Source organism: Festucalex cinctus, chromosome 12 (genome assembly GCF_051991245.1).
Source record: "Festucalex cinctus isolate MCC-2025b chromosome 12, RoL_Fcin_1.0, whole genome shotgun sequence".
Classification (NCBI taxonomy): domain Eukaryota; kingdom Metazoa; phylum Chordata; class Actinopteri; order Syngnathiformes; family Syngnathidae; genus Festucalex; species Festucalex cinctus.
Genome location: NC_135422.1, coordinates 13,914,701 through 13,935,446, shown reverse-complemented (window position 1 = coordinate 13,935,446; position 20,746 = coordinate 13,914,701). Strand labels below are relative to the sequence as shown.

Genomic DNA, 20,746 nt, shown 5'->3' with positions numbered 1-20,746 from the left:
TTTATCCTTCTCTAAAAATGTGACATTTTCTGAACTTAAAAATTTCATTATTTTCCCGGTTAATGGTTAATTAAAGGATGTATGCTATCTTTCACCTGAACTTAGCTGCGACAGACTCCAGCTCTCACCGAGACCCAATGAGGAAATCAGAGAAAATATATGGATTTATTATGTGTAACAAACACTCCAATGAATTTACAATGATGATAATGCTGACCTTTGACCTTTTCCCGTCCACGAATTCATCCAATTTTCCTAATGCAGTATGTATGTTGCATCAAAATCACAATGAAGCACTGCCATCTGTCGGTGGGCAGTAGAGGTGCAATTACATGATTTCAAGACTTTTTTTTTTTTTTCCTCTTTTTTTGTTTTGTTTTGTTTTTTTCCCCCCCTTTGAATTATTTTACTATTCAGTTCAATGTTTTTGGAGGGTGGCGAGGTTGCTTGGTCGTGTGTGCGTGTTTTTTCTTTAAATCGAACGGTGTTGTATTTATTTTTAAATCATTATTGTTTTTACTTAGTATACGAAATATTACAATTATTTTCACATTTAACACAGTTGAATACAATTAGTAGCGTTCTATTCGTCATATTTTACCCGAGAAAACGATATTTTCCATTTTTAACCAGGCATGCATCATGCGTCCTATGGTCACATTTTTAATCAGGCACTCACAGGGCTACCCAGTTCAACCAATATAACCCCGCCCACTCGATGAAGACGGAAGATAAAAGCACCGAAACTCGTCCTCTCTTCGCTAGACGCAAACACCCGAGGGCGTCAATTTCAATCAACTGCAAAAACAAATGACTTACTAGTTTTACACACGGAGCGGACTTTCAAGTTGATCCTAAACTTCTCCGAGTGTCTTACTTGTCCTCCTTACGGTTGGACGGGCGAGCTAGACAGCTGTCTAGCTAGCTGCTCAAGGGTAGCCGTTTTTTTTCCCCTTTATTTTCTTTTATGTTTTTTTTTTTTTGGTAACTTAAGTCACGTTTCCACAACCGGCTTGGTTCTGTGTATTGGTTCCGAACTTCAACATCGTAGTCGTCATTATGGGATCCCGAGCCTCCACGTTACTCCGCGAGGAGGAAATTGAGGAAATCAAGAAAGAAACGGGCTGTAAGTTATTAGAATGTTAGAATTTTCAATGCTAAAAGTGTGGCGAAATAAATAGAATCAGCGAAATTGCATTATTTCCTGACAGGAACCCACATTTAATGGCTTCCAGTAGTCTTTTATAACGGGATCATAACACCGGGCTTATGACTTAATTGGTCATATGGCAGTTACGTCACATGTACTGTACTTCCGGGTGGCAAAAATTCCATCGTAGAAAAAAAACAATTAAGAACCTTAACTAAAGCAGAGCAATTGAGATAACTGTATGAATGGATTCACTTTTCTTTAGATCGGCTCAATCCTCTTTTGACACTGAAATGGATGTAGTGCTTGTGTTGTTTTACTAAATTACTCAAAAGACAACCCAGCCAAACATTTTATTCCAGTAATGTTTATACGTGACGTGTTAACTTCATGTTCGTTGTGTCCTTCCCCAGTCTCACACAGCCAGATCACTCGTCTGTACAGCCGCTTCACCAGCCTGGATAAAGGCGAGAACGGCACCCTCAGGTGAGACAATTGTGGACAATGAAGTAGTATGACAGCGCAGTGCGAAAGTGTTGAGTCTCACATTTCTAAGTGTCTGGGTTTTGAATTGACGGCTAAAATGGAAAATACGAGGGCGGGCCCGACTTTGCCATGATTTCTTATTGGAATATTTTTCCGCAGTTAATCACAAACGAAAGACATCAATCTTTAGACAAGACAAAAGCAACTAATAGTTGAACAGGTGGTTAATGATTACATGTAAGCTCCTGAAGTGACCGCTGTTATGTGTGAGGCTGCGCCGTTTACACACAACAAGTTTTGGTTGTTCTTGTTCCTGCTCAGTCAAGGTGACTGGTGTCATCTTCCTCATTGTATTATTATGAGGGTCAATAGCACCATTAAGGGATTTTGGCATTCTCATCTGAATTGTAGTCATAATGAAGTGTAAAAATGTAAATGTAAAAATAATCAAATCCATTTGATGTACCTGTGCGCAGTCGAGAAGACTTCCAGAGGATTCCAGAGTTGGCCATCAATCCTTTGGGTGACCGCATCATCAACGCCTTCTTCCCAGAAGGGTGAGGCTTTTATTTTGAAAGGTTCCGCCACTTCCTACAAAATAAGTTGTTCGGATGCTGCTGCTGTTGCTGCCGTCAATTATAGCTGAGTAAAAAAACTGTGCGTTTGGTTTTGACTAGTTGCTGTACCATCGTTTACTATTGAGATTGAGAGCAAACACTACAAGAAGCTCCTCAACTTACTTTGACATGAACTATGTTGAAGTGAGTTGAGGTGCAAGATGCCATCAAATTGTGCCAAAGTAATACTTTTACATTTAGAAATAGGCAAAAAAAAAAACATGTGAGAAAATATGTTAGAAAAATGTAAAAAATCTTTTTTTTTAAACAATTTAACCAAAAAAAGCTAGATTTTTAAAAAAAAATAGAAAATACAATTTTTTAATTTTTTGCAAAAAAAAAAGAGAAAAAAAATCAAGCATAAACAGAAAAGAAAAAACTATTTTGTTAAAAAAAAATCATTTCCATTAAATGTTTTTTTTTTATTCAATAAAAATATTCTAGACATTTTTCAGTTTTTTTTAGGAAAATGTCGGAAAAGTGTTGATTTATTTTCCTTTTTTTTTGGAAATATTTTTTCAAAGAATTGTAACTTGTATAAAAAAAAACTTTTAAAATAGGTAAAATTTTAGATAAAGGTAAAAAAAAAAAAAGAATATTACAAAAAAAAAATCAAACAGGGCTTTGCTCTAAGCATGAGTAAATAGGTCAATTAAAAAAAAAAGCTAGAATTTTTTTTAATAGTAAAAACAATTTTTTTTGTAGAAAAAAATCAACTATATACAGAAAAGAAAGAACTTAGCTAAAATGTTGGGAAAAAAATCATTTCCATTAAAAAAAAAATATATATATATATATATATTAAATAAAAAATATTCTAGCCATTTTTAAGTTTTAGGAAAATGTCTAAAAAAATGTTGGAAAAGTATTGATTTATTTGACTTTTTAGGAAATATTTTTCAAAAAAAATTGTAATGGTACAAAAAATAAAGAATAGGTAAAACTTTAGATAAAAAAAAAATATATATTACAATTTTTTTTTTTTTATGTGTTCAGGGAGGACCAGGTGAACTTCCGAGGCTTCATGCGCACGCTGGCCCACTTTCGGCCCATCGAGGAGAGCGAGAAGAACAAGAACACCAGCACCAGCGAGCCGCTCAACAGCAGAACCAACAAACTGCTGTGTGAGTGCATGCGTGAGTTGCTTCTCGCACAAAATGTGACAACTGCGACTCATCACCCATTTTGTCGCTTCTGCGCAGTCGCTTTCCGTCTTTACGACCTGGACAGAGACGACAAGATCTCGCGCGATGAGCTGCTACAGGTGAGTGTGCACCGCAACATATATGCAGCATAGCGGCTGAGAAATACTGTAATTTTTTTAAAATAGAAAATTGTCATAATTAAATTATGATTTGGGGGGGGGGATACACATTTTTTTTACTGGTAAATTCATTTTTTTTTTTAAAGAAAAAAATGAACTTGGGGAATAAAGTTTTTTTTTTTGTTTTTTTTGATGAAGAGAAGGAATGGCGGGCCTTAAAATCCCTTTTACACAATACAAAAGTTTTTCTGATAATTTTTTTTTAGCAATTAGGATTTTTTTTATTTTATTTTTTTTTAATGGGAGTGAAGTTTTTTTTGTTTTGTTTTTTTTTAAAGAAAAAGTTCAAGAAAATTACTTTTCTAACACTTTTTTTAATGAACAAATGAATTACAACATTTTGACTATTAGTTTTTTTGGGGGGGACTGAGAAAAAATAAATTTAGAAATATTTACAAAAATATATTTTTACAGAAATGTTTTTAGATTTATATTTTAATTTTTATATAAATGTACAAAACTATAACAAGCAAATTACATTTAAACAAATAGATACATTATTAAAAAAATATATATTTTTTTAAAACTTGAAATGAAGCTCTCCGAAAGTATTTATGCAATGGGTATAAAATAAACAATTTTATTTATTCACAACTGAATAAACAACAGAATATAGATAAAGCAATATAAAAAAAATAACATTTTTTTTCATAGTATAATGCAAAGAGAATACCATTAAAAAATATTTGGGGACAAAAAATATATATTTTTACAGAAATGTTTTGAGATTTGTATTTAATGTACAAAAACTAACAAGAAAATTACATTTAAACAAATAGATATATTTAAAAAAAATTAAAACATGAAATGAAGCTGTCTGAAAATATTTATGCAATGTGATAAAATAATTGTATTTATTCATAACTGAATAAACAACAATATAGATAAAGCAATATGAAAAAATATCATTTTTTATAGAGAGTACTATTAAAAATATTTTGGGGCAAAAAAAAAAATACAATTTAAGATTTTTTTTTATTTAGAAAATCCTACAAATTTTTTCTCTAAATCGCAGAGTTTATACCAAAAGTGTCATCATATTCTGTCCCGTCAAGTTTGTCAAAAATGTTTTTGTGTAACTGTTCACCGAAAGGTAGCAGGAAGTTGCCACACCTGAGAAAACGGTTGAATCACCCTCGTTCGATTTAACTTGCTTCTTCCTTGCGTTTGCTTTTCGCGTCATCGTCACTGCGTTTAGTCGAGAAATTAAATGGCGGTGACGCAACAGCGGCGAGGAGGCGACTTTGCCCTTTAGTTCATGAGTAGCCACAATGGGCTCCATTTTGTTTGTTTTCTTTCCTCACAAGACGCTGACTTGCTGGAAGCCGACACGTTCTTGACTCCCGTGTTTTTATGCAAAACACTTTACAATGCTTGTACGCGCGTGTGTGTGTTTTTGCCAGGTGTTAAGGATGATGGTGGGCGTGAACATCTCTGACGAGCAGCTGGGGAGCATCGCGGACCGAACCATCCAGGAGGCCGACACCAACGGAGACAGCTCCATTTCCTTCAACGAGTTCATCAAGGCAAGTTCGCCACACTGGACACAAATAATGGCTATTGTTTTCAAGTCAAGATTTAAAAAAAAAAAAATTTCCTTACTTGTTTTTTCTCACATTTCTTTCACTAACAGGTAGCATACAAAACGAAAATATATAATGGAATATATTCAATTAGAAAGGAGGAACTTGGCTATGTACTGTATTGGTTATATATGGTATTTAAATAACTATTAAATTATTATACATGAATAAAATGTGAATTATTTCTTTGCAAAGCAAATAATTCATTAGTGATGCATATTATGTATTGCTATAATTTTTTACGTTTACTTCATAATCCTTTTAAATATTAAATGGATTTCTTAGATATACTTAATACATTTATTTAATGTCAATTGTATTTTAATCAGGCAGTTGAAAAGAAATTTTAGATTTAATATTTAATGTATTTCTTAATTTTATTGAATATTTGTAATTAAAAGATTTTGTTTATGCAATTCAAATTTTAACAGAATTTTTTCCCGCATTTTTAATTGTCTATTTTTTTTAATTAAATTCATATTAGTATCAGTTTTTATAACATTTCTTTGGATTTGATATTCACCATTTTATTTCATGTCATTTTTACTTGATCAATGTTTTTATTTTAATGGCATTTCTGTGTGTCAGGTGCTGGAGAAGGTGGACGTAGAGCAGAAAATGAGCATCCGCTTCCTGCACTGAAGACTTGACTTTTTATTAAGGAAATCTTCACCAAGACGTCCGTTTTTTTTTTTTACCTATCCCCCACACCCCCTTAACCCCCCTCCGTCGGTCTCGTAAGCAGGCGACTGTGGTCCTCGCCTCCCGTAGAACGTCGCTGTCTCATGCCAAAAACCTTAGGGAAACGTGTTTGTGCTGCTACACATGCGCATGTGCCTTGATTTATTTTTTTGTGTTTGTTTTTATTTCTTATATTATATGCAATTATTTTCCTCCCAGTGTTGGGTACAGCCTAATTTCCTCCTGTGAGGACCACAGTCGCTGCTGCTCTTCATGCGGTACAATCAAAAGTACAAAAGGGGGAGTGGAAAAGTGTTTTTACTGCATCATTTTAAAGGAGACATATTATGGATTTTTTTCCCCCACTATTTAATCCCAATCTGTCTGTGCAACTTTATTTAATTTATGATTTCTAGCCATTTTTACAACGTTATCGCTGGTGTCAATGTTGCGATGTGGTGGCGGTCGGACATGGCCAAACATAAATACGTATACACGGCACTATATACAAACCATTAAAAAATAAATGTTATATATGTCTCTTTTAAAAATCCTGTAGCCATTTTTGTTTTACCTTACATGAACTAGAGTACTGCCAATCACATCAAATGACTCGTTTCAGTGGTTCAGTGCTAAGAAGGAATATTTTACTATTGATCTCACTGGATAATAAATGTGGACCAGCTAAAGCGAGGGTAACATGCTACAGTATATAGATTTTTAATTAAAATAATCTTTGTATTAGAACTACTATGCATGTTGATGATTCACAGCAGTTGATGCTAATTGTTCTACTAATTCCACATGCTAAAATCCAAGTGTCTTTCCTTCATAGAGGCTAATGTAATACAAATGGTGAAATAGCTCAAAGCTTAGCTGGTGTTTATGGTGAAATGAAGCAGGAAGTATGACTTGAAAAATATTCACTGCTGATAGATTTATTTGAATCCAATAAAATGAGGTGCCATGTTTGGACTGTTCTTTTTTTGTGTGCTCTTTAATATTCAGCAAATTTGGTATTGAAAATACTGCAGTTATCGTTTGTCGTGTATTAAAATGACTGAATGTAAGTAATTCGTTTTTTGTATAGTTTTTGTGGTGTTCAGCAAACGTTTTTTTCTGACGTTCGCTCTGGCGCCCCCCAGTGATAGAAAGTGGCCACACCTTTCCTGGGCGGTGCCATATCATTTGATGGATGCTTTTCCCAGCGAATCGTATCTCAGCTTTTCTGCGCTGCATTTGATTGGCAACCCTCTGCACTCAAGCATGTCTCCGAGTACTTCCGGGTTCTACAAGGTAGACGCTGTTTTTTTTTTAAGCGTTCTTTTCATTCTAGTGGAATAAATTTTGATTACCGAACACTTTCGGGGCGGTAGACGGCTTGTTCCAGGTTGTAATGTCTCAAAGCGTTGTAGAGCGATATCAGTTTAGTTAGTTTGAAAATCGCTTCATGACTTTTTTTTTTAATTCAATTTTTCTGTGATTGTTTCGCTAAGCGTTTGTTTTCTCCCTGGTGGGAAAAAATAAATAAATCACCCCAACGATTACCGGGCACTTCCGGGGCGGTACTTTTCGACACATTTCTCAGCCAATCATTGTGCTCTTCTGCTATATGCTTGTTCGACCGAAAATGGCGTAGCTTACTCGGCTGGACCCAGCCAGACGGAATGGGGACACTTTTTTTTTTTTGTCCCCCACCTTTCCTCCCCCATGCGGAGTGAACATTTTTCTGCCGTATCAACATCTCTTCGACATGTTTTAGTGGAGAAAGTGAGAGGTGGCCGAACAGACCTGCGAGTGTCATCATAGAATACGAAGAAGTGATCCAGCCATTGTTTAGCTTCCAATGGCAGACATCCCTGCAGCGTTCTCATCACCAGGAACACTCCAAGGTCAGACATTCGCTTTGTTGTCCCCCCCCTCAAACCAATTCACTGTGTTGTTATTTAATCATTCTGTTTAATGTGTCAGGCGAAAGCATCAAATGACCTTATTGTCACATGAACTTAATAATTTATCCAGAGCTAAATAATTTTCCATGCACACAGTGGGTCAGTTTTGAAAAAATTTGCTCGTGATAAATGTGTATATATATACATACATAAATTACAGACTACAGAATAGTCTTTGCATCATGAACTAAATGTTTTAATTCAATTGACATTGTGCTGCTGCTACTTCTGGGATAAAACTTTCAGATACAGTAAATAACAGCCATAGATAGAACAATAATAACGGTCATGTTCAATTCTAGGATGTTTGCGCTGGAGCACACACAGCGGAAGGACTTTACGTGGACCGCCGGGTTCCTGAACAACCACATGCACCCTCGACTGGGATAAAGAAGAAGAATTTTACATGAAGGTCCTGATTTTTATTTTTGGGAGGAGGGGGCGTCACTCTGCCTCCAACTCCCCTACCATCCACTTGTGACAAATCTGTCCAGGTTTGGAACGAACCAGTAGACTGATGTGGAGCTAAAATGTAATCCTAAACAACTATTCTGCGGCATAAATGACATAATTAACTATCACGACTTTTTAGTGAAAATCCAAAATCCCTATATAGTGATTAGGGATTACACCCTAATCACAATATAGGGATTTTGGATTTTTGTGCAGATGTTTTAGTTACCTACACAATCCGCTATATAAGGTGATCCACGATATGAAAATCCCGATAGCACATAGTCCAAGACATGCAACACTGTAGCAATTGGTGATTCTCATCTTTTTTGCTACCTCAGAGAAGGATGAGCAGCAGGTTGTTCATTTTGAGATATGTATGAGTGTATATTATGTATATATATTAGGGCTGCAACTAACAATTATTTTAATAATCGATTAGTCTGTTCATTATTTTTTTTGAGTCATTAAATAAAAGACATTTGTTAGTTTACATACCAAAAAACAGCAGGTCAGGTCAACATAAATTAGCTACTAGTTCGGTCCATAAAATATCGAAAATCAGCAAAAATGTTGATCATTGTTTTCCAGAGTAAAAGCAGATGTTTGCTTTCATGGCCGACTACAGAAATCGGAAACTATTTACTGTTGAGAGGCTGAAATTCCGAAAATTTTGACCCGTTTGAGTTGAGAAATGTATCTAAAATGATTAAGTGATTATCAGAAAACTTTGTGATTAATTTATCAATTAATTTGTCAGTTAATCGATTTAAGTGTTGCAGCTCTAATATATATTTGTGTGTATGTATATGGAGGGAGACGTACGATGTGCATGAATATGTGTTGTGACTCGTGAGGGAAATCTTTTTTCTTTTTTTTTTTTTAATCATTCACATCCTTTTTAAGTCCTTGTGTTTATTTTGTATTTGATCACAAATTAAATCAAATATTTCCACAAAGGGCACATAAAAACGTTCCCATACGCGAAGGCGTCGAAATATGTCCTCACTTGAAAAATAATCCTCTGGTCCTATTTTCCAAATATTCCGTTAAACGGTGTAAAAATAATAATAATAATAAGAATAATAATAATAAAAAATCAAAAATCCGATAATTAAGTAAAGGACATTTTTATTTTGGTATAAGAAATAAATCTGGTTGTATTAATTTTAGTATAAATAAAAATTAAAGCATGATTTTATTTATATAATTTTTTACATTTATTAAACCAACTTTAGTTGTTTATATAAATAAATAAAAAAACTAAATGTGCTTGTAATTTTGAATTAAGTTTAGTGTAATTAATTTTTTAATAAAATAAAACCAAACAATTTGCTTCTGTTTTTATGTTTTATGTAGTATATTATAGCGTATTATCTTAATGACTGAATTTTTTTTCAAAAGATAAATATGATTTTATTTACAATACTAATTTGAGTATATAGTATAATAAAAATGTATTATTTTAGTATACTTAAAAACTATCTAGCATTGTGTCCTTTATATACAAGGACGACTTTGATGGGCAATGTGCAATATTACATCCAAACATGTCACCTTGTTGACCGATGCTGTGTATTATATTACAAAAAAAAGAAAAAAAAAGAAACAAGTGACACGTTGTTTGAAAAGCAACAAAATCACCAACGTCTTCCATTCAAGATTTGTATAGTCTCATCCACTTCCTTTTTCTGCATTTAGACGCTCATACTGAACTTCATATAACTCATCATATAATGCATGAAGCCTGCTTTTAATACAACAGATTAATAATCTCCCTGAATACAAAAATAACATCTTTAGATGCATGATTAAATGTTTATTATTAATTATTGCACTCCAGCATCAAAGGATTGAAATAATAGAACTAATATAAGTGTTGGGATTGAAATGATTTTGCATCCCTTTCGTGACATTGTGTTGTACATACTTTATGTGTAATCCAGAAAAATTGTACAGAATTATTATATAGATTAGCAGCAATAAATGCATGACAGGTGGCACAACTGCCTACTGCAGCTTTCTGTTTTCAAATTGGATTTGGTCAAGCAGCATCTAACCCTCCTGGCTCGTCACCTTTTTTTCTCAGGAACAGAAACAATGTTCGGGTCAATTTGATCCAGGGCGTCAAATCACAATAAACGTTATTTTGACAAGTTTCATACCCAAAATGTCTTATAACTAAATGTGATTAACTGTTTTGTTTTTTTGTAAAAATTATTTTGGTGAATTTCAAAGGGGTCAGTTTGACCCGGTTCGCAAACAATCTAGTGTCCAACCTTACCCTAAAAGGAAATTAGGAAAATAAAGATAAATGTTGTTTAAACAAGTTTGGGTCTATTTGACCCGGTGCATGATTGGTGTAATTTAATCAACCTACCTACTGAATTATACAAGTGTCAGAAAAAAGGAAACAATCCCAGATGCTATTATTGACTTTTTATTTAGCTTTAACGGGTCAGTTTGACCCGGTGTGTGTTTCATTAGCCAAAAAGTGTCCAAAGCGAAAATTCCAAAATCTTAGTAAATATTAAGACATTTCATACTGAAAAACCTACTTTATCTTTTCATTGCTATTTGACTTTGACTTGGGTCAATTTGACCCAGGGTATGTTTCGTTAGCCAAAAGGTGTCCAAAACCAAAAAGAAAGTCCTGATAAACATTTAAAGACCTTTCATATCGAAAAACAAATGTCAACTTGTTTTCAATGGTTTGTTTTTAACATTTTAACGGGTCATTTTGACCCGCCAGTTAACAGGAGGGTTAGTTGTATTGTTCCTGTTTAGTTTTTTTTGGCGGGGTTATTGATTAATACACAAGATATAGTTAACTGTACAATACTTGTAGCATTTTTACACACTTAAAAAAAAAAAAAAATGTCCAAACGTGTTTTCAAAGCACTTTTCTGCCTTGCACTTGTCAACCACCATCCTGTGTTTATGGATTCATTAATCATGCCTTTTGGGGACTTATGACATTATGTTAGAAATCAGTAGGTAAAAAAAAAAATATGCATGATTTTTAGCAGATCTGATTGTAATGCATGCAATAATCTACAATGACTGAGAGTGAAGGCGGATTTGTTGTTCTTATGGTAGCGAGCATGTTGTAGCGTTCCCAAATGGAAATGAGGGTTTGTTTGTTAATTGAGGTGTACAAACTATGCACTCCGCAGCTAAGAGGAGGAAAACGGGCATGCTTATTATTACTGTTCAATGGTTTTGTATGACTAACCAAAAAAAATATTGTATTTCTCAAACTCAGCAATAGTAATGATGATGATAATAAAATGCAGCATGGTGCCAATGACAAGGTTTTGGTGTCTGCACATTATTGTGACCTCTAACCTATATCCGAATAAGTGTACACAACCCCTTAGTTGGCTGTTCTAGTTGGTTATCGTGAGATTTTTGCAGTCACATCTTACGGCATATTTTCATGTCACATTTGTAGACTTTTTTTTTTTTTATTAGGGTCCGACCAATACGGATTTTTTTTATTTGGCAGAATAAAATTGCAAAGATTCTGATGGGGGGAAAAAAATGCACTTCATTTTTGGTCCCTTAATGCTTAAAGAGATATGACTATAATAAGATAAGGTATTATCTACTACTAACATACTTCAATTTGTCTTTTTTGTATTTGTTTAATTTTACAACAGGGAGAAAAATCAACTAAAATCAGATTTTTTTTTTTTTTTTTTTTTTTTTTTTTGGAGGGGGTGATATTTTAGGGGAGATTGTTTGGATATCATCATCTTACTTTTGAATGTGTTTATAAAACATAAAATAAAAATAAAAAAATTGTCCGATTCTTTCTGATATTAAATAATAACGGTCAATTAAATCAGTTAAGCCCAACTTTTTATATCCACCGTAACTGAAAAGGGCAGCCATAGGTACAGTGTGAGTCAATAAGTAGATGTTGCTAGCCAAAGAGCTGTTTTAATGAAAAGAGGGAAAAAAAACAGGTCATAATACTCATCCATCATGATCATAAAAACAAAAATAGTAATAACAATAAACAGAGGCATCACTCGTCCAACTTGCCCCTTATGCCCGCCAGGCAGCTTTTCACGTGTTCAAAGTTCAATTCAAAGTGCTGCTTCACCTGCAACCCAATATTATTGAAGGGTACATTAATTTACAGGGTGCACAAAATATGGCCCACCAACCATTTACTTTATCAAGAGTACAGACGGTTGTTTTTACAATCTTCTATAAATAAGTTTGGTTGAGAGTAATTTTTCTAAAATGATTGTTGCATTTATTTGTTGTTAGCAAGAAAATAATAAAATAGTAATATCAACAAAATTACACATACATTTAACATTTAATAAATACTTGGTAAATGCATTGAAAAAAAATACAATAAAGGAGTTCACAATTATTTCTTTGAAAAATGTGCCTATGATTATTGTAAAATGATAAATTTTAAAATTAACTTTTTCCAGATATGCATTTTTGTTTTATTTTAGCAAATAACAGATTTATTTATTTATTAATGCAAACAAAACCAGTAAAATAATTTTATTTATAAATGTAATTTGTAATTCACTAAACATTGTTTTATTTAGTTTTATACGATCATTTTATTAAATAACTCATTTATTGTTAATAAAAAGAAAATGCATACATAAACAATTTGAAATATACATGTTTATTTATTTAGTGAAATTTACTTTAAATGCTATAAGCAAAAATGCAAAATGTTCAATTTTGCATCTAAAAAATATTTATTTATTGTCAAATATAAAAGAATTAATGTATCAGTAAAATACACAATATTACATATAAAATTAACTCTTATTTACACAATTTAATTCATTTATTATAAGTGCTAAAAAAAATATATAATTTTACATTAAATTATGTGCACTTAACACTTAATTTGTCTTTAATTCATTTAATTAAATAACTGTTCAATTTATTTTACAAAATAAATTATAAGCACAATAAAAAAAAAAATAAAGAAAAAAATTTAAACTAAAATTAAACTGCATATCTTTATTTTACGGAATAATTTGGTCATTAATGTATTATACGTACATCTATGAGTAACACAGCCCGTGTTAAAAAAAGAAAGAAAAAAAAAAGAAAGAAAAAGGAAGTCTTTTGTTGACATTTTACCTCATTGATGCTTTTCATGAGTGGTTCCATCTCAAAGGACATGGCCGACGCATTCACCATGGAGCATCTGTCCAGCACATAACTGGAACAGGGAGCGGCCATCTTAGCGGCTGTGTACATGTAAACGGTGCGACATGTCAGCGCGGTTTTACTGACCATGTGACGTGCGCCTTGTAGAGGAGGAAGAGGGAGCGCACCGCGGCCATTCGCGGTGGCGCCGCATGCACCACTTTGCCCACTGTGCAACCGCAATCACTGCAAAGCAGCGCACTGAAGATGCTGGGGGGGTTTTCAATAGTTTTCAAAAAATGTGTTAAGTGTTTATTTTCTATTGTGTACAGTGGATATTAAGTCTACACACACATGTTCAAATACTAGATAAAGAAATAAGAAAAAAAATGAATGACATTTTGATATGGTTGCACAAGTGTACACACCCTCATAAGTTGTAGTGCTGTGAATAAAGAATGTATAAAGGCTAGCCCAAAAGACCACACTGCTTTGTAGTGAGCACTTACGAAGTAATAAGAATCGGGGGGTTTTTAAGTGTGATAAAATGCATTATTTTCTACCTATTACACAGCTTCGTGCAAGCTAGATGCTAGTCTTTTGACATGTTTTCAGAGCTCATACTTGTACATTTCAATAGTATTAGCTTACTGTACAATATTGAGATGACCTTTTTGATAATTATTTTTAATTATGTGATGTTCATTGCCTCTGTTAAAACATTCATGTAATGTTATAACAATTATATCCAATTTCTGTACATTTCGCACTTTTGCCTCTGCAGGCAGATTGTTATACAAGTCAATAATATTTCCTCACATTTTGACATCAAATATAATCCTCACGATTCCAATACCAACGCTTTTCAATGAGAGGAGATCTTGTATTCACCGAGTTAGACCGCCATTTTTACTTGTGACGTAATCTCAGAATTGTCCAATCACTCACCAGTTAGCCAGTTGTCCCTTTTTTCCACACTCCATTTCGCTACTCACTTCCACGTTGTTAGTGACTCCTGCTGACAAAAACAACAAATATCGTGAAGCAGTTGGGGGGGGCACAGACTTGTATAAAACTTGCTCTTACGGCAGCATATGATGGAGTCCAAACATGTAAGCTCCCCGCACACAGCCAGGGAGTCTCCCAGGACCGTGTTGCACTGCTTGCAATGAAGGGTCGCCCACAGTCCGCGTTTCAACAGTTCGGCACCAACGTCGTCGTCGTCGTCGTCGTCGTCGTCACACTCCCTGAGAAAGTTCTTGTTAAATTCCATGTTGGTGTGTTTTTAAGCATAAGAAGTAGAAACGAAAGTGAAGTGCAAACACTATTTAAGGAAGCCACAACTGCAACGCGTTTAAAAACCCGGGAATGCAAAGTACTCTCCGATTGGCTGAAGGTTTCCGGATGTTTACAACTGCGATTGGACAAGCGTTATCCTTGACCCCAACAGCCAATCAAATGCACCCTTCGACTGCTTTTGGGTCTCTCTCTGGACATAACATCTGTTAGTGCGAGTGTTCCAACAATGCTACGTTTCCGAACGGTCTAGAGTGCAGCAGAGCGGGCAGGAGAGACTTTTCGAACGCACCCACTAAAATGAAAATGAAGCAATTCGTTTGTTTATTTTTGACTGGCCTTCCATTCTAAAGATTAAATAAATACACTATTGTCAATTTGTATGTTTTGTCAAAGTTTCACATTCATTAATGTAATTTTCAAAATACAATTATTTACATTATTTTTGGGTGAGATGTAATGAAATTTAGCAATTCATTATTAAGAGTCTAACGGACATGCTTGTTCGAAATGTGAAATAGTATTTATTATCTTTTCGTACCTTTTATTTTACTGTATTTGAATTTCTTAATTTTATTCTTTGTTGTTTATGGTCATGTATGTGCATGTAAATTGGATTACTGGTTTCTGTATTTTATATCTTGTCAATAAATAAAATAAGCAGTGGTTTATTTCAACTTTTTTTTTTAGCTTGTGTGCCCTATGAGGCAGAACTCACACTGCAAATGGTTTATTTCGTCTGCTATCAGGCTGTTGAATACTGACGTAATTTTTAACAATTTGTTCTTAATCATTCCCTGTTTATTGCCTTTGAACTTAGTGAACCTTTTTGTTTGTATTTGTCTGATCAGGGTTCACTACAAATTGCTTCTACATTACATTTTTTAGGGCAGATTTTCCAATGTGCATTGTTGTAATTGGGTCATGTCTCGTGTGTATGTGTTTTTTTGTTGTTGTTTTTTTAACTTTGTCATAAACGCTCTACTACGTTATTAAAAAGTCTTTTGTGACACCGTCGCCTTGTGAAGCTGATTTTCTCGTCCTAATGCGTTTGCATCGCATTGTTACGCAGCACTCCGGTCGGGTGTACTCTGCAGTCGATCGGTGAAGAGTTCGAGCTGACGGTCCAAGTCGGGACGTTGTCCGCAACGCGGACTACAGGCCTGGCCAAGGCTTCAAGATGATCATCAATCAAACAAAAGAGTTACTCCTCCTTTTGTTTAGTGCTCTCCTGAGTCAAGGTGAGATTTTTACTTAGGGTTCATTTAGACGTGCTAAAAAACAAAACAAAAGTACAGTAATGTATTTCAAATTTTAGAACTAATTAATACTGTGACGTAAACGTTCCAGAATGTTCATCAGATCTTTTAGTTTGCATAGTTTCTTTAATGTGAATATCGTGACGTGAAATTTCTTCACTTAATGGCATAATACAACTGTCTTTAAATGTAATGCGATTTTAACGTGTAATTTTCTAAACCAATTTAGCAGTGGTCGAGAAAATGCTTGAAAAGTGAATTTATGAGTAGTGAACATCTTCACAACTAATTCTACAAAAAAAAGTCAAAAACTTTTACTCCTTTCTCAATCTTGATGCTGACGAATGAAGGAACGTGTACGTAAATAATTTATACATTTCAGCATTGACGGAATCGTGCGAACAAACACGTGGAAATAGTGCCATCCCGTGGACAACAGCGGTACTATATCAATCGTCATATAGGCCTACTGTACACAAAGCAGCAACAGCATTCATTACTGTATTTTTTTTAAAAGCATTTAATAACTTATATGTGGCGCGACAACCTCACCAATACATTTTATTTTACAAACTGAAATTATGTGCGTCATTATTACAATTGTATTTGTCATTCCATGGTATAAAATTATAAAATAAACAATTATTGAAATGAATAAAATAATATTGAAGCATAAATACCACATTATTGCATGACACGTGTTTATTTTAGGTCCCATACTATAGTCAAGCAGTTTTTATTTTTTTTTTAATTGTCTTTTCTCCAGTCCAATGTGAGTGTCAGACCGGATGGCTGGAAAAAAAGGACAAATGTTATTACTTCTCCAAGGACAACAAGACATGGAAGGAGGCGAATGACTTCTGTTTGTCACAAGACAGCAACTTGACGAGCATTCTGGATATCAATGAGATGGTGAGATAGCTGTGTATCGGGCTGTACTTATTTGACCTCAACCTAGTTTGTCTTAGCCAATTGAATTTTATTAATGCATCTAATGTATCGCAGCTCTTATCTCTCCACTAATCAGTGTGAATTTCTTGTAGAAATGGCTGAATACAACATTGGGCCAGGCGAACGCCTGGCTGGGCCTGACAGACGATCCACAGAGTGTGTGGAGGTGGACTGATGGGAATCCTTTCAACACATCCATCTCGTGAGTGGCATGAGATAGTGCTAAAATAACCAAACAGAATGAATCATATTCCTCCTCCTGGTCATTTGTTGATAAGTAAATTTCAAAGGGATCGATAAATGGGACAAAATTAAGTTTACAGGCAAAATGATGTCTTGAATGTAAATGACGTTCCCTCCTGCACTGTTATGGTGAAAGCTATTTTATGGGTGTCATTAAACCTGAAATGTGGAAGGCAAATGCGGCTTGCGGTGGGATCGCCTCTTATGCAGCTATTTGTCAGGATCTCTGTATGAAAGGGGCTTTTGTTGCAGGAACTGGGGACAAGATCAGCTGAACAATGTTGGCAAAGGCAAGCAAGGAGCAAATTGTGTTGCCATGGTGGCCAGCAAAGGGGGAAGCTGGGATAACTACGACTGCAACAACTCCACGCAGAAGTACATCTGCAAGAGTGGCAACTTTGACTACATTGTGAGTGGCGTTCTTATTGCAGGAAACAGGTGTGACCAGATAATGGCATTAAAAAAAAAAGTTACAGAAAACATACTGTGTCTAAAAGTTAGATGGTCTCCATTCAGCAAGCAGGCTGGCTGAAAAATTAATCAAAATTTTTAAACTGCAAAAGCCTAATTTTTGAATATTGCTTCATTTTCATCCGTCGGTTGACTTAATTATTTATATGTCAATGTTATGTTTGCTTCATTGTTATAATCCGAATTATTACATGATTTATGTTTGTGGAATATAAATGCACTCATTTTTATCCGTCTCAGGGGGCAGCCATTTTGCCATCTAGAGTTAGGTCATATGACATTCACAAGCTGAACCGTGATTGGTCATTACATTAGCAACTGTGATGTCATTTTCAGTTGATAGCACGTGGCAAAATGGCCGCCTATTGAGAAGAATGAAAATGGGTGGCTTTTGAATTTTGCTTCATGTTCCAAGGGCTAAAAAGATTTTGGGGGTTGACTTATACTTTAAGCAAATGAAGTCAACACACGTAGCGCTAGCTGATGCTAAGCTAATGAAGAAAAACGCTGTTGGTTTCAGATGGTGCCAAAGAACGCTAAAGTGTTGAACTTTACCGAGCAACAGGCGCTGGAGCTTGTCAGGAAGATGGCCATTTCGGGAAAGGTCGTGGCTGTAAGTGTCCTGCCTTCCTTGGCACCAATCAAAAGTTGGATGACGTCATGATCCTGAGAGTCTTGTTTTTTTTCCCCCTCACCCAAAACAGAAACAAGACGTCAACGTGACTGCGACCAATCAGAGTCTAACTGATGTCACATGCTCACGCACAGTGGTTATGAAAAGGAATGAGGTGAGTCGATGTTCTGATAACAAAATCTACCAATTTTATCCATCTTGCGGCATCCATTTTGCCACTTGCTGTCAATTGAAAATGATAGTCGCTCAGCTTGCGAATGTCACATGACCAAACCCATAAAAGAGGTGTTAGCCGTGATTGGTCGTTACCTCAAGGCACTGTGATGTCGTTTTAAGGAGACCGCAAGAGAAAAAATGGCAGCTCCTGAGATGGATAAAAACAGATAAAGTGAAAAGCCACATACTGTTTTTGACTTTTATCTCGCATTTGTTTGGTAGAATTTTAGTGTTTAAACCTCGTTGCAGATGAATGGTTTTCTGAGTGGAGAGCTGGTTGGAGGTCTCAAGGTGGGCAGCATCATCACCATCAGAGGGCGAGTCACTGACAGCGACCCGATAGGGTACGAGGCCACATCCCCCACAAACAAGGCTGTTATCATGACAGCATATGTGCTTTTGTGTTGCAGTTTTTATGTCCAGTTGTACGGGGATCGCTGCATCTCGCTGTATGTGGGCTCTCGCTTAATCCCTCTTAAGCCCGGACGCAACTTTGAGGTTACATGACTCATTACACACACCTCCATTACAACAATATCAAATGTATATTGGTGGGCAGCACGTAGAGCTAGCAAGCAGCATGCCCAAAATCGTGTTAGCATGATAGCTGCATTGAAGACCCAACGCATTCTTGTTGTTCAGGTGAGCATCCAGTGCGCTGCTGACAAGCTCCACGTGTCCACCGACGGTATCACGAAACTGAGCTTCAAATACAAAGTCGGCCTGCACACGGTCACGCATGTGGCGATGTATGGCGACTTGCAACTGATAGACGTCAGGCAGATGTGACGTCGTCATTGCAACGTTGGGTGTGAAACTTCCTGTTTGGATTTTCGTGTATATGCTTAAAACATACATAAAGGGACTGTGTGTTGAAATTTTTGCCATCTAGTGGTGAACTAATAGAATGTAACAACTTGAGTTTTCAGACCACACTTAGTAATTTATGTTCGGTAAGTTTGTCTCCTTGGTGGCAAAACATGTTGGTGTGACCAGTGTAAAATAATTAGCGATTACTAGCCCTACGATTAATAATTAGCGATTATTAGACCCCCGTTTTGTTTTTTTAAATGTACGTTCTTGGGATAGAACATTTCTTTGCATATTGTTGAAATTAATTCATCTTCTTTCGGCTTTTCCCTTCAGTGGTCGTCACAGCGAATCAGTTGCCTCCATCAACTCTGTCCTCTGCACCCTCTGCTCTCGCACCAACTACCTTCATATCCTCTTGAACTACATCCATAAACCTCCTCTTTGATCTTCCTCTCGATCTTCTGCTTGGCATTTGGAAACTCAGCATCCTTCTGCAAATATTCTCACTATCTCTCCTCTGGACATGTCCAAACCATCTTAGTCTGGCCTCTCCGACTTTTATCTCCAAAGCCTCTAACGGCTGTCCCTCTGATGTACTCGTTCCCGATCCTATCACGATTATTTTTTTTTTCACTCACTCACTCACTCACTCACTCACTCACTCACTCACTCACTCACTCACTCACTCACTCACTCACAGAAGCTTACGTGTGTGAATGAGTGAGTGAAGAAAAAAAAATCCGTGCGTGCTTTGAAATTGCCGCGGGAGTGACGTCACGCAGCCGACACGTTCGCCCGGCCCCGTTTGCGACACGCCACCCCCCCGCTCTGCGATTGGCTGGAGGGGTGTAAACACTCTTTCCACAGAAACGTCCCGCTGTTTACAAAACAAACACAAAATGGCAAAATACAGGCTGGGGGGGTGGGGTTTTAGGATGAAATCAACACCAAAGATTAACATAAACACAGATGTGTAGACTGAGAGAAATTTAAAGTGTACATCCTGTACTTAAAAAGTGCATTTTCCTGAGTCAATCCGGCAGACTGTGCCTTTAATTCTGGGGTTTTAATAAAACAAAAAAAATCCACACTGTCCCTTTAAGATATTTTGACCTCATTTTCAATTTTCTTCTTTACTTTTCTCTATTGTGGTATTAAACAGCATTAAAAAAGTATGTACACTTTTTCATTTCAATTTTAGTCCAATAAAGAGCATTAAAAAAATCCTGTTTTATATGTGTTATTTTACTAATGAATAGCATTATGAAAGTTGTGTAAGTGGTATTACTCAACAGTTACTGAGCCAAGGCACATGAATTTTCAAAAAGGCAATGGACAAAGACGGTGCTGATCAATTGAGTAAATTTTTCTACGGCAGTTTTTTAAAGAAACTTCATATTAGCTCAGGCAGTTGTAAACGTTTTAAATGACACTTGATAACACTAAACATGACATTCTAATAGAATTGTGGAAAATAA

The 20,746-nt window shown here is 35.5% G+C and overlaps 3 protein-coding genes and 1 long non-coding RNA gene across 4 annotated transcripts; 3 read left to right on the top strand and 1 right to left on the bottom strand.

The window, feature by feature from the left end:
* Positions 1–693: 693 nt before the first annotated feature.
* chp1 (calcineurin-like EF-hand protein 1) lies at positions 694–6,812 on the top strand. The gene is made up of 7 exons (XM_077539568.1): positions 694–1,126; positions 1,564–1,636; positions 2,113–2,193; positions 3,250–3,377; positions 3,456–3,517; positions 4,981–5,103; positions 5,749–6,812. The coding sequence occupies exons 1-7, from the start codon at positions 1,060–1,062 to the stop codon at positions 5,800–5,802; spliced, it is 588 nt and encodes a 195-aa protein (XP_077395694.1). The 5' UTR covers positions 694–1,059; the 3' UTR covers positions 5,803–6,812.
* A 342-nt stretch (positions 6,813–7,154) lies between these two features.
* On the top strand, positions 7,155–11,559 carry LOC144031918 (uncharacterized). The gene is made up of 2 exons (XR_013287628.1): positions 7,155–7,733; positions 8,096–11,559. It is a non-coding gene; the product is annotated as an uncharacterized LOC144031918 (long non-coding RNA).
* A 616-nt stretch (positions 11,560–12,175) lies between these two features.
* oip5 (opa interacting protein 5) lies at positions 12,176–14,850 on the bottom strand. The gene is made up of 5 exons (XM_077538643.1): positions 14,472–14,850; positions 14,334–14,400; positions 13,533–13,655; positions 13,377–13,458; positions 12,176–12,357 (listed from the first exon to the last, which is right to left on the bottom strand). Exons 1-5 carry the CDS (start codon positions 14,656–14,658, stop codon positions 12,280–12,282), a joined length of 537 nt encoding a protein of 178 aa, XP_077394769.1. The 5' UTR covers positions 14,659–14,850; the 3' UTR covers positions 12,176–12,279.
* An 876-nt stretch (positions 14,851–15,726) lies between these two features.
* On the top strand, positions 15,727–20,443 carry LOC144031465 (uncharacterized). Its single transcript, XM_077538642.1, has 9 exons — positions 15,727–15,922; positions 16,707–16,852; positions 16,984–17,093; positions 17,387–17,543; positions 18,126–18,218; positions 18,310–18,393; positions 18,705–18,799; positions 18,866–18,953; positions 19,098–20,443. The coding sequence occupies exons 1-9, from the start codon at positions 15,862–15,864 to the stop codon at positions 19,242–19,244; spliced, it is 981 nt and encodes a 326-aa protein (XP_077394768.1). The 5' UTR covers positions 15,727–15,861; the 3' UTR covers positions 19,245–20,443.
* The last annotated feature ends 303 nt before the right edge of the window (positions 20,444–20,746 follow it).